Source organism: Bacidia gigantensis (assembly GCF_019456465.1).
Source record: "Bacidia gigantensis strain McMullin 20006 chromosome Unknown contig_244, whole genome shotgun sequence".
NCBI classification, from domain to species: domain Eukaryota; kingdom Fungi; phylum Ascomycota; class Lecanoromycetes; order Lecanorales; family Ramalinaceae; genus Bacidia; species Bacidia gigantensis.
Genome location: NW_025408600.1, coordinates 889,399 through 902,005, shown reverse-complemented (window position 1 = coordinate 902,005; position 12,607 = coordinate 889,399). Strand labels below are relative to the sequence as shown.

General features: G+C 48.6%; 5 protein-coding genes across 5 annotated transcripts; 3 read left to right on the top strand and 2 right to left on the bottom strand.

Moving 5' to 3' along the window:
- Positions 1-276: 276 nt before the first annotated feature.
- KY384_004932 (uncharacterized protein) lies at positions 277-1,370 on the bottom strand (the record flags this gene model as incomplete). The annotated part of the gene is made up of 2 exons (XM_044813435.1): positions 277-935; positions 1,040-1,370. 2 exons carry the CDS (start codon positions 1,368-1,370, stop codon positions 277-279), a joined length of 990 nt encoding a protein of 329 aa, XP_044669713.1.
- Positions 1,371-1,853: 483 nt separating this feature from the next.
- KY384_004931 (uncharacterized protein) lies at positions 1,854-4,725 on the bottom strand (the record flags this gene model as incomplete). Its single annotated transcript, XM_044813434.1, has 3 exons — positions 1,854-3,131; positions 3,367-4,129; positions 4,178-4,725. 3 exons carry the CDS (start codon positions 4,723-4,725, stop codon positions 1,854-1,856), a joined length of 2,589 nt encoding a protein of 862 aa, XP_044669712.1.
- Positions 4,726-5,376: 651 nt separating this feature from the next.
- KY384_004930 (uncharacterized protein) lies at positions 5,377-7,936 on the top strand (the record flags this gene model as incomplete). The annotated part of the gene is made up of 2 exons (XM_044813433.1): positions 5,377-6,655; positions 7,071-7,936. 2 exons carry the CDS (start codon positions 5,377-5,379, stop codon positions 7,934-7,936), a joined length of 2,145 nt encoding a protein of 714 aa, XP_044669711.1.
- A 599-nt stretch (positions 7,937-8,535) lies between these two features.
- Positions 8,536-9,759, top strand: KY384_004929 (uncharacterized protein; the record flags this gene model as incomplete). The annotated part of the gene is made up of 2 exons (XM_044813432.1): positions 8,536-8,702; positions 8,757-9,759. 2 exons carry the CDS (start codon positions 8,536-8,538, stop codon positions 9,757-9,759), a joined length of 1,170 nt encoding a protein of 389 aa, XP_044669710.1.
- Positions 9,760-10,778: 1,019 nt separating this feature from the next.
- Positions 10,779-12,511, top strand: KY384_004928 (uncharacterized protein; the record flags this gene model as incomplete). The annotated part of the gene is made up of 2 exons (XM_044813431.1): positions 10,779-10,985; positions 11,156-12,511. 2 exons carry the CDS (start codon positions 10,779-10,781, stop codon positions 12,509-12,511), a joined length of 1,563 nt encoding a protein of 520 aa, XP_044669709.1.
- Between the last annotated feature and the right edge of the window lie 96 nt (positions 12,512-12,607).

Sequence of the window (12,607 nt, the reverse complement as noted above, 5' to 3'; positions counted from 1 at the left end):
TCAGAATTTGAGCACCGTTTCTCTCTTTGCAGGACCGATGCTAGCAGCTCTCGGATGTGTGCGTCGAGTGCACTCATCTCTCTGGGAGTCTGTGACCCATCAGTCACGCAATCGAGCATTATCCAGTCTGCTTTAGATCATTGCAAGAATCGGCATGGCCCCTTTGAGAACTGGTGCACCAAGACCGTTGGCGGCCTGGTACTAATTCACAGCCTGTGTAGCCGCCGCTCTGGCCATTGTCGGTCGAGAGTGACACGAATCATTAGCACTATTCACCTAGCTGAGATACAAGCGGTCATCTGCACTCAAGGTTGAGCCCCGATCGACACGCCGCACACTTTCCGTACGCCTGGGAGCCTCTCGTTTTGCTCGCAAAGCCGTGACCAGTCGGTCAACCAATTGTGTGATCATCATTCCCAAAGAGTCATTATTCGGGTTCACCTCTGTAATTACCATCGAGAGGACCTTAGGGCTTTCAATGAAGACGGTAACAGCATCCATCGCGGTGTCAAAATCCAGTCCTGCATAATGAGGGTAATTAGCCAAGGGAAAGAGACCTGAGTCTATGACATCGACATCAAAGTGGAGAAGGATAACGTCGACTCTTTCTTCAAGCCATGATACTGCTTGCCTTGCACACTCGATGGGGTCTTTCTCGACCGTCGGACGGCTGAAGCATTTGAACCCGTTTTCGAGAAGGTAGACCCAATGTTCTGTTGCTGGTTGAAGGGGATCAAACCCGAAAAGTACGATGTTCTCGGGGTTGACAAGCGGGGACCCTTTTGGGTTGTTGAACTGCTCCATACTCTCCAATCCGCCTCGTCGCCTTGTCAGATGGGTCATGACCATGGAATCTAGGATACCGCTAGAGCCTTCGGTTGAGGTCTGCGAAGGTAGTGTTAGGTCGACGTCTCCGTCTACGTAGATTAATCCGACTTTCTTGTGTGGATACCAATGACTGAAGCCAGAAAAAATTGCAGGCGTGATGCTACAATCCCCCCTAAGAAGATGTGAAATAGTTCTTCGGATGCAACCTCACAGCTTGTTGCCAATTTTGCTTTGATTTCTTGCATGACCTTGAGCGCGTTCGAAAGATTACGGACCCCTTCAATTTTGGGCGAAGGCTTCCAGGAAATTGCCTCTTCGGTCTCGGTATCGGAAAAGATACCATACGCCGTTTGGGAGCCGTAACTGCCTCCCCATAGGTCCGCGTCATTTAATTTGTGCTCGAGTCCTCCACGTTCCAGGAAAGCAGCTGGAGCCTTACATTGTCCAGCGAAATGGGTACCCGCTTCGGTGGGCATAAGAGTAACGGCAACCTTCAAGCGGTCCTCGAAGTAGGGGTCGTCTGAATTTGATTCAGAGGACATGATCACGCATAGAAGATTCTCTATCTACCGGTCATCGCGTCGTCAAATACGAGACCATTTGCTACCCCAAGCACATGCATATGGGTGAACGAAAGACAGCGACTCGGCTCGAGTGATCGAATGTACTTTCAGGCTGCCATAAGCGATGATGACGGATCAATTCCATTGCTTAAAGCTTTAGGGGTAATTACTCGTATAGGGATACGACCCTTCTACTGCCCCTAAGGTATTTCCCGCCATATGGGCTTGGCAGTGGCAATATCACACCCGCCGCTTAAGTCACCAATACCTGGGTTTGACTCTTTCCTTGGGAAAACAAAATGTCCTGCGCGTCTTGATCGTCCTCAAAGTATCTGCGGCATTTGTCTTCCAGTATCAGGCCTAAGACAATCCAAACGTGGCAAGTGTTCATCCCTAATCATCGCTGTCACTTTCCTTGAAAGAGCTGGCCTCGACTCGAGGGTTCCGGCTTATTTCTTCTGCTTAATTGGAAGCTTGTCCAGAAATTAAGTGAGTATTGAGCTCCGAGGAAGGCTCTTTTGATTGGTCGTTCGAGGCGACGTCGGTTGAAAAACACATGGCCGGTAGAGGAGCCGCTTTAGGCGTAATGGGCGAGGACGTTGGTTCGGGAAGATTGTCAGAATCGTTTTCAGACTCCCGTAAGAGGTCTGCGTAAGGATCATCAAGTGTATCGTTTCCCGCACAGACGCCCTCCTGGTGGTCCACTCCAAGTAGGCTTTCCTCACTGGAGCATGAATGTAAAGCCGGGCCGTGCAATTTGGCTGAGACTACTCCACCATCCTCTTCAGAAGAGGAGCTTGCGGCGAAAGGATTCACCTCAAGCTCTGTGTCTGTGGTACTGTTTTCTTCGTGCTTTGCTCGTGCAGGATTAACGGAAGTGATCTTGGCGGGGCGTCCGCTTGCGATGAGAATTGATTCTAAATCGCCATTATCGTCGCTGGAAGTAGAGGAGTTGAAGTCTTCAATGCTGACATCAGTGGGGCGCGTTGACGCTTTCTCCACGTTATCGTCAGGTAAGCGGACAAACCTCTTTTCCCGGCCCACAGACGCGGTGGCTTTATTTCGATGGAATCCTCGCGGAACCTTCATCACAGAGTAATTTGAAGGCAGTGCGCCTTGATCTAGAACATCAGACGACAAAGGTTCATTCTCAATGTGAGCAGTGATTAAGACTTTGATAGTCATGTTACCGCCCTCTACGAGATCACTCAGCCTTTGTAGGAGCTGGAGAGCATCCGATCGATCTTCGTCAGAGTCCCTTTCTAGCAAGTCGGCGTTGTCGATCATGAGCCAAACGCAGCCAATTCTCGCAACCTCCAGGATATCCATGAACAAGGCCCACAATTCCTCGATATCTGCTCCTGCTTGTTCAAATCGCTGTAGAACAAACCGGGAGTCTTTATCCTTGAATCTCTTCATGCTCCGATATAAGATTTGGAAAATCATTGATTGAATAGTGAGCGCAGCCGTTGAGGCCGGCTTGTCGGCGTTAGCTTTCTGGCAGAAATGTCTCAGTACTACAGACTGGTCTAACTTCTCCGTGTGATCAATCAGTTCAAGCACCAAAGCCGTCTTCCAGTCGGTAAATCTTGTTTCCAGGTAGCTGTCAATCCATAGAAGGGACGAATCGCGTTCGCTAAGCCAGGTCTGCATCTTGAGGTTCCTCAAAATGGTCACACACTGTTGGTATTCGAATGGTCGAAGACGGCGATTCCTGGCTCGAAGAAAGCTCTCGGTTTTCTAATGGACCTGTTAGCAATTTAGGCCAAGACGCAGGCAGAGCGAGAATCGAAGGAAGGCTGGGACACTCGCTTGCCAAGTGTTTACAAGACAACAGTATAGTACAGCCGATTTCTATAGCCAAAATAAAACCCTGTCGAAATGCGGAGGTCATAAGTGATTTCAAGGGGAAACCGGAATAGAGACGCAGAAGCAGACAAAGGTGGGTATCGTGAAGAGATACAATCCAACTTACGTCAAAATAACGCAGCAGAGGAAAGCAGGCATCCCGAAATTTTATGATTTCTTCTGTCGAAGAGGCGCGAACGGCAAAGTATTCTTGCTTGTCCTTCGAGCCAGAACTACCGCGGCCTTTGCTGGTCATGCTAGCCGATTTCCCTGACGTTGGTACAGGTTCGATTCCAGAGCTTTGTTGCGCAATCAATTCGTCAAAGCGTTGTAGCCACTTCGTATGAAATGTGCCAAGCAGCCCAGAGATCTCCTGCTTCATCTCGTCTCTCAGCTCCTCCCTAATTTGTTCCCTCATTTGGTTGCTCTTTGACTGGTTCGCTTGGTCTGTACTCCGTTCTTGTTGTAACACGGTTCGATTTTCTTGTACGCAATCCCATATGGACTCAAGAAGGTGCTTGCTTCTGAGACTTGTATGGTAATGACTTGCGTGTGCGAGTTCCTGAATTCGGCGGAATTGATGATCCATCAGTGAAACCAATTTGTCAAATTTGGTTTCCCACGGAAAAGTAAATGCTTCTAAGACCTTTGTGATTCTACATTTAGAATAGCATCGAAGTGCTTTCCCTAAGAATTGGGAGAAACTTGCGTAAAGGAGACCAACGGCCTCCACCATCTTATCCGTGGGTGTATAGCAGAGAAGCTGGTTAACCAGTCCAATTCTCTCTCCAATGGCCAACAGGTACGCTTCAACGTTGTCCTTCAATTTTGAATGGCTGATTTGGGCAACAAGCAGAATTTTCAGGGCTCCCCATGCCGCACTTGCATATCTAGGGCAGTCATCAGAAAAGACGCTGCGAAAACAGGACGGGACATACTCTGGGGATTGATTCATCACCACATCCAGCAGTTTGGTGTACTCTAAGGCTACTGCCGAGAAGTTGCCGTGCCATCTAGTGCCTTGCCTTTCAATCCCTCGCTTTTGCTGCTTTTCCGAAGCCTTTTTGGCCATCTGTTGGAATAGCTCAGTCACGCTGGCTTGCGCCAGGACGACGTCCATCCACTTGTGCTCAGTTGCCTTTGCTTCGTATGCCTCCAAGTTTTTCCGCAGGGTCTTCAGTGAATGCTGCACGGCTACTTGTGCGGCAATTGCAGTGCCCCATGCTTCTTTACACTGGAGGTCGGCATTGCTTTTCGTTCTTGTAACCTTCGGCATTAGGGGTATATCAACATCGTCTGAACTTAAATCAGACGATTCGATCTTATGATCTTTCAAATGCGACGCTTGAGATGAATGAAATCTGCCCTCGTCTGATTTTCGCCTGACTTTCGAGCCCAGGCTGCTGAAGGTGAATCTGGTCCGGAGGGGCTTCGGGGGCACGCTGACATTGACATTGGGCCCAACATCATCTTCGTCACTTGACATGCTGTCCGTCATCTACGCCAGTTTGATGACCCAATTGAGCTCGTCCCGACCATGCTGCTAGCATATGGTTTTGAACATTGTCTGCAGATATCAATAGAAGTGAAAGAGGTGTGAGTGCTTCCAGGCCTTACGCACGGAAAAGTCGACAGCGGAGGTGACCAGGAAGCCGAGGACGTCCCAATCGCGATGAAACAACAATGGCCAGCCTTGTGGTGTAAGATTAGCTGCATCATGGCCAAGACTTTGCGGTGATCTGCAAGTTCCAGGCACGGTCTGCTCGAGTAGACTTGCTTAGATGAACTTGCCCCCACCCCAATGCTACTCCATGGTACTGCAGAAGGGGCCAAAGTCCAGGAATGAGGCTCCGGGCTTGATGTCGACCAATCACGACTTGCTGCCCGCCACCACACGGCTGAGACTGCATGCATCATTAGACGGATGTGCTAAGAATTGTAGCGCAAGGCTGCGATTGCTCACACCGCTGATACCACCACTCGACCTCCCTATAACGGTCTTACTGTCAGTCGCGTAAATCTAGAACAGCGTGCCTTCAGGGCCAAGAATGTCAGCACCAAAACCCTGTCCATGTACTGTTTCCCTCGAATTTTGGAGACTTTGTTTGAATCTTACCCTCATCTTGCACTTAGAATCATGATGGCTTCCAGCAATTTCGACGACATCCCGATATCACGTCGATCGCACAGGGGATCCAAAGGCCAAATCTACACTGGTCCTGCTGAAGATGAATCTCAGGATGGCAACAATTCTTTGTTTGTCCCTGAAAGCGAGGCTCGCAACCAAAGCGTAGGAGCCGTCTCCCCATACGTGAAGGATCTGGAAAGTGCTATCACAGCTTTGGGAGGCCAACAAGTGCTTCAAAGAATCCGGCTATCCCATTCGCGGCGATCTCGAAGCAATATCGATCTGGACGAAAGTCCTCGCTCCGAACGATTACCAGCCAATGACGAATCGCGCCTTCGAGCCGATACTTTTATGCCCAAAGAAGAGCCTAATAGTGGCTGGAAACTGGAGATTAAACGCTGGAAACGTGTTAATAATCGTTATGGGTCGTCGGATCTGTACGACGAGAGCGAGAAGATCGAGGATATCCGTAAAAGGGAGCAGGAAATCAGGAGCGGCGGCTATCCCATACTGATATATGACGAATTCGATACAGATGGCAACAAAATGCATATCTTGCTTGAGGTTGAGTCTTCTGCTCTCCTAGACCTTCTGCGACGAGTAATTACATTTCACCCTGGGGACGAATTTGATGTGCTACGTGGAAAGGATCAGAACGACGGCGAGGGCGTGGCCTTCTCAGATCCATTCATGATCTTTTGGGACCATACATCACAACTGAAAGCAAGCCTTCAAGGAGACTTTCCTGAAGACGCTAAGCAGCACGTAGGATTATTATTGGGGTTTTTGAAGAAAGAGTATCCCGTAACCAGCGCTAAGCTAGCCGAAATCCAGGAAGGTAGATGCAAAAAGATCTCCTATGAGAAACTTTGGTTACTGTATAGCCCAAACACGGCGGTGTATGCACGCAAAGGTTCCGATATTCGCCAGATGGTAGTATATGCTCGTGTACGAAACCCGAATAAGACGCTCAAATTGACCTGTTGGGAGACGAAATGTGAAAAGTTAGTGAACCTTCCTTGTGGGGGAAATGCTCCGAAGAATCCGCTGACTTCGTCACTTGCTCAGGGGGTGTTCAAAAGGGGCTTCTCGGAGCTTGACATAGAGCCGTACGCTGGCGAGAAGAGCATCAGTAATCTTGAACTTGTCCCTGTGCAATATATGGACAAGAAAGATGAGCTACACATGAAGCTTGTCGAGCGGGGAAAGCGATATTTCGAAATGAATAAGGCACCTTTGCTACAAAGCTACTTTGGAGACAAGTTTCCGCGGATCTACAAGGACGTTAGTGAGACTGGTAAACTTTGAAATGCTGAGCACCTACTGAGGCAAGCGTAGGAGCCCATTCGGGTCGTAGTCGACGAAGCTACGGTGAGCAAGCCGGCCTTAGTCTCGTCTCGTCAAGTACTTGCTTATTCATGGTCAGTACTGGCGTGAGAATCCACCCTTGGTGGAAACGAACGAAAGCCCATCTCAAGACTACGGCTTTCCCCCTGGAGAACAAGATCTTGTAGATCATAGCGGGTGAGTGGAAGCCATGTAACGCCTGATTAGAAGTGCATTGATTGAGGAAAAAATTTAGTTCCCCATCTGAGAATACTCTGCTGCGTTGCTTCCCCAAAGTAGGCGTATATTCGTTACGCAGTAAGAAATGGGGTAAGCAACAACGTATTTTGAAAGAAATCGAAACTGACATGATACAGCCTTAGTGAAAGTGGACGATTTGCAACCAGTCCAATTTAGAGAGAGAGCTTTCAAACGATTGGTGATACGAGATGACCATAAAAACCTAATCAAGGCAATGGTTCAAGCATACAAGGAAGAATCCCCTGGCTTCGCTGACGTGGTCGCTGGCAAGGGCAGGGGCCTCTTCATACTACTACACGGCCCCCCTGGCGTTGGTAAGACTTTGACCGCTGAGTGTGTAGCGGAAAAGCAACAATTACCGTTATACACTATAAGCTGCGGAGATCTGGGTACCGAGCCAGAGGTCCTGGAGGAACGATTAAAAAAAATCTTCGAGTATTGCTGTAAATGGAAGGCGGTCCTGCTGCTAGATGAAGCCGATATATTTCTGCAAGAGAGAGATATCCAAGATGTCAAGAGGAACGCTCTAGTGTCAATATTTCTGCGTGAACTTGACTACTTCGAAGGAATTCTCTTTCTTACGACGAATCGTCCAGGGGACATTGACGAAGCCTTCGTGTCTCGGATTCATGTCACATTGGGCTTGAGTTCGCTCAATAAAGCGGAGCAACGTAAGGTATGGACGATATTCTTCAAGGACCTTGAGCTTGAAGAGTCTGGAAAAGTAGCCCTACTCAGATATGTCGACGAAAAGTTTACCAAGGACAACCTCAATGGGCGGCAGATAAGGAATACTGTTCGCACTGCGTTGGCGCTTGCAAATGCGGCTCACCATCATCTTAAGGCAGAACATCTGGAGTCAGTGGTGCAAATCGGAAGGGAGTACTCAGGCTATCTGGCAAATTTGAATCACATGAACGCCGAAGAGTACGCTGTTGCGCTTGGTCGGAGAGCTCCCGAGCGTCGGGATGCTGCCCGTTGAAATCAAATCCTCTTCCTTCCCAGCATACGCGTGTCCTTCTCCAGATGTCGAAAAGGTAGCGAATACATAACAGTCGCGACTGAGAGTTAATCTGAACCGGTAGTATTCTTTTACTTGACTAAGAATTCGACGTGCCTTAGCGGGTGACTTCTGTACAACCGATAGAAGGAATGTACCACAGTGTTCTTACCTTACTGTCTACAGAGAAGCACATAGTTGCCGGTGTTGCATCCGAAGATACATTAATGTCTATTAGTCTCTTGGTCTAATATCATCTGTTATCTGTCCAGCGCACTTCCTTGATCTCGATCCATTATCAAAGATGCCCGAGAGGAACCTCTCTCTGCGAGTTGCTCGAAATAAAAACGTCTGAATTCGAAAGTCGACTGCACAATAGTGCGATTCGTGTCTTAAGAGCCGTAGACCGTATTGACAGCAGATTTCGGATTAAGGTTTATCCGACGGAGAATTCCCAATCGCTGGAGTGACCGGTCGATGATGCAAAGCTTGTCATTGGCATGCTGTTAACGGCGCAAGCAGATGCCTGGTGACTGCGTCGTATCAGTGAAGTATGAAAACACGTTTGAGCCTTGACTGATATGACAATACTGCGACGTACCTGGGCCGCATTCACGCCACGATGTGCCGTAGATATTAGTCGGACGGAAATTGCCCAGTCCGCACGCGCTCACAACAGTGCTCCTTTTGGTACCTTAGCATCGCCAGAGGTTCGTGTGGCCAGAGACTATTGTGCTGACCTGTTACGGTAAGTCAAATGTTGCGAATTACTGCAATAATCTCTCTCTTATGCGTTTTCAAGCAAATATGATGTCCCAGCTCATACACTGCTTGCTTTCGTACCACCACCTTCTCAGTCGGCCTACCTTGCCATCCGTGCGTTCAACGTCGAATTGGCTCGTATCCCAGACACTGTCTCGACTCCAACCGTTGGCGCTATGCGCTATCAATTCTGGCGTGACAACGTAAACAAAGCCTTTGCTGGAACACCACCAAAGCAGCCAGTCTCAATACTCCTCGCATATGTGCTTGACGATCTCCAAGCTCGAACTGACGGTACCGCCAAAATGAGCAAAAATTGGTTCCTGCGCGTCATTTCAACGCGCGAGCAGTACAGCGATGGAAGGCCATATCCCTCGATGGAGGCGTTAGAAAAGTATGCCGAAAATACCTACTCGACGCTCCTGTATTTGACATTGCAGTCGTTCCCAATGGCAAGTGTGACTGCTGATCACGTGGCTTCGCATATTGGTAAAGCAAGTGGCATTGTCGCTATCTTGCGGGGGTTACCTCTCCTGGCATTTCCATTACCTCCTAATCATCATAATGCCTCAAGTCCGTTGGGTGGTAGTCTTGAGAGAGGAAAGCAGGGTGCGGTTGTGCTGCCCCTCGACGTGATGGCCCGTACGGGAGTAAGAGAGGAAGATGTTCTCAGGCAAGGTGCTCAAGCCCACGGATTGAAAGACGCAATTTTCGAGGTCGCCACAAGAGCGAGCGATCATCTCATAACAGCAAGAGAAATGATCAAAGAGATTCGCAAAGGCCAGGATATCAGTCATGCTTTTGAACACGAGGACGACGCAGACCACCACTATGCTAGTCCGAACGAAAGCAGCAGCAAGGGAAGCAGGCAGCAAGAAGAGTTAGGGCGAGCCTTTGGCGTTTTCATGCCTGCTATATCGAATCAGATGTGGCTAAATAAGCTTCAAAAGCTGGACTTCGATGTCTTTGCCCCCGCGCTGAGAATACGATCTTGGGCACTCCCATTTAAAGCATACCTTGCCAACCGAAGGAAAAGTTTTTAATTCATGGTGAGAACATATGGCCTGCTGAAATATTTGTCCAACACCAACGCCATCAGTTCTCCGCACGCCGAGAGCGACCATCATGAGCTTAGTTCCGATTGTTGAGTCAGCTCCTGACCCATGCTCGCAACTCGTGCCTTGTTGTTGCGTCTCGGACTTGCTGTTCATCGAACTGCTTGTTGGGCTCTACAAGCGATCAGTCAGCCACAGAGACATCTGGGAGTGGTTGACTATGCATACCCTTCTTGGTCGCAAGATCTCGATCGTTCTGTGAGGACTTTGATACGGAATTTGACGATGACGATAATGATGAGGCCGAAGTCGAAGAAAGAGCCGAAGGTTTTCGGCGGTTGGATATTGTGAGCGGCATCCCGGTTAAGTTGGTTGGTGTACTGGAAGTCTTTTGGTTTGTTTGGGATATTCTAGGGGAGGTTTCTACGCAAAGAGGGTAAAGTGCGTTGTGAGAACTGCCGGATAAATAGCAGTCTCCTCGAGAAACTTGCTGCCTTATATATACATTCTTGTTCATTCATTATAGTAGCTCAAGGCAACTGCTTTCTTACATGATCAACCCAGCCACGATTCAGTCCGAGCTCACGCCTGCAGGCTTCGGAATGTTTGACCGCAATATGATGAAGCAAGGGCTTACTTTGCTAAGAATCAGAGTGCCTATAGCCTTAGGCTATCCGCAAAACTCGATAAAATCGTAAAAGTCTGACTCACGGATCAATCAATAAGCATACGTCTGAACTTGAATTAGCCAAGGCTGATTTTGGTAGCAGCTCCGATTCCGATAAGTCGTCTGAACAAAAGATCGGATAAATTACGACGACTTCGGAATGGCCTTTTCAGGCTAGCGTGGTCTTCCCTATGACCACTCGAGTGTCGGCATAGAGACATCATCTATTCGAATCGTCCGATTTTCTAACGAGTGACCTGCACTCTTGAAGGAGCCAACGTCGAGCAATTCAAATTCGATCGAATTTCGATCCCGTCTAGCTGCACAGTTTCTCAGAAACATGGAGATTCAGCCGACTTCATCTGAAGGCACTGGACTTGCTGAAGATCTACTTGAAAGATGTCAGAAACTGCTCGATGAGCTACAATCTTTTCATGCATATCTCGATGCTGCAAAATCAAGGACTTCTGCACGCCTATCGGAGCGTAATGTAGACATCAGGCAGTTTCAAAGCCTTGTTATGACCGAAAGAAATTCACTGCAAAAGGTGAGACTAATCGTTTTCATGAATTCTAAGAATGTGCGTCAGCATTATTGGTCGATTTCAGCGTAGTAAAACCCTAGTAGCCAAGCAGAGGCGTCAGCTTTGCATGCTGTACTTCTTTCAGAGGCTATTCTAATTCTAATTCTAGTTCCCATTGTTGCTGCTTGCGAGAGGGACACCCCCCATTGTTATTCCCATTCCTTGTCTTTGCTGATCCGACTAAGCTGTCGGCAGCAGATCCTACTGCCGACAAGACAATCCATACGTTGAAGTCCAGCAATTTGCCCTTCTACTCCGCAGTTTGGGAATCAGCGAAGAGAAGCAAAGCCCTTGTCAACTTCCATCGGCGCTTCTACTGGGATGAAAGGCCGAAGAGACGCTCGCAGCAGGTTGCCAACAGTCGTGGTGCTCTCGTCGATATAGTAACGGAGGATGGAGATGAATGGATCAAGATATCTACGATGTCCGAGCAGCGCTTATTGTTTGAGCTTGCCAAGGCGAGATGGGAAGTAGAAGATTCTTCAGACGAACATGAGGATGGAGACAGGCCTTCGCTTGAGAACGACAGAGGACTGGAAACGGACGAGTTCGAAAAGATGGAGCTATGCCGAACGGCGAGCGATCTGGTTCGGGCGTCTCACGCAAATCGTATTCACTATGAGCATCCGCGAGTCCGAATGGTATTACCTAAAATACCAAACCCACCATCAACAGATCTCATCCCTCTCTTCGAGCGTATTCAATCGACCGGTACCATCATAGAACTGGGTGATCTTCCACCAAACACGGCCAACTCGCAAAATCTTGAGACCAATGTCTTTCCACGACTGCTTCCATCACCTTATCCGCCCCTTACCAGCACCATCAATGTTGACTGTACGATTCTTCTAGCTTTGGTCTCTGAACTTTCATACTCAGCGCAGAATCCCGTTAGACCAGATTACAATGCTGCTATCAGGCGACAGATAGAAGTTGAAGCAAATGAACGTCTACTTGTGACGCACCTGTGGCCAGGATTGGCAAATCGAGACCTTGTCTGTACTGTAGAAGCTGCCAAACGGATGAGAGAAATCGTTGATACCATAGGCATTCCTAATGAACGAATCAGGACCGAGCTGATCATGGAGGACGGGCGTTTGGGTCCTGCTGAGGCCGATCCGTCGAATCGCCAGCCGTGTGACCTAAGGAAAAGCCTCCAACAATTTAGTGATCATCAAGTCCCTGAGTCGCTTCGGATTCCGATACGCGTTGAGCCGGCACCGACGGCTTCAGATATCTCAAAAGCTATCCATACAGGCAGGCTACCAGCAATAGCCGAACGGGTGTTGAATGAATTGACAGACATCAATCGCAGTGTATTCTTCTACGGTTGGTTCCACGGCTACACAACCGTGAGTTCGAACCGTACGGTGGCTAAAGCCATTGAGAATACCATTGAAAAGAATGGGAAATGTGACAAAGGGCCTGAAATATGGCTACGGGAACCTGCGAGGAGCTTGTTGGGCAAAGAGAAGGAGAGGAGAAAATGACTGGACGAGATGGACGTCTCCGACAGGTGCTGATGACTATCTTCTTTGGAATTACGAGACGGAAAAGAATAGAGTCTGTAGATCTGCCCTTGAGGA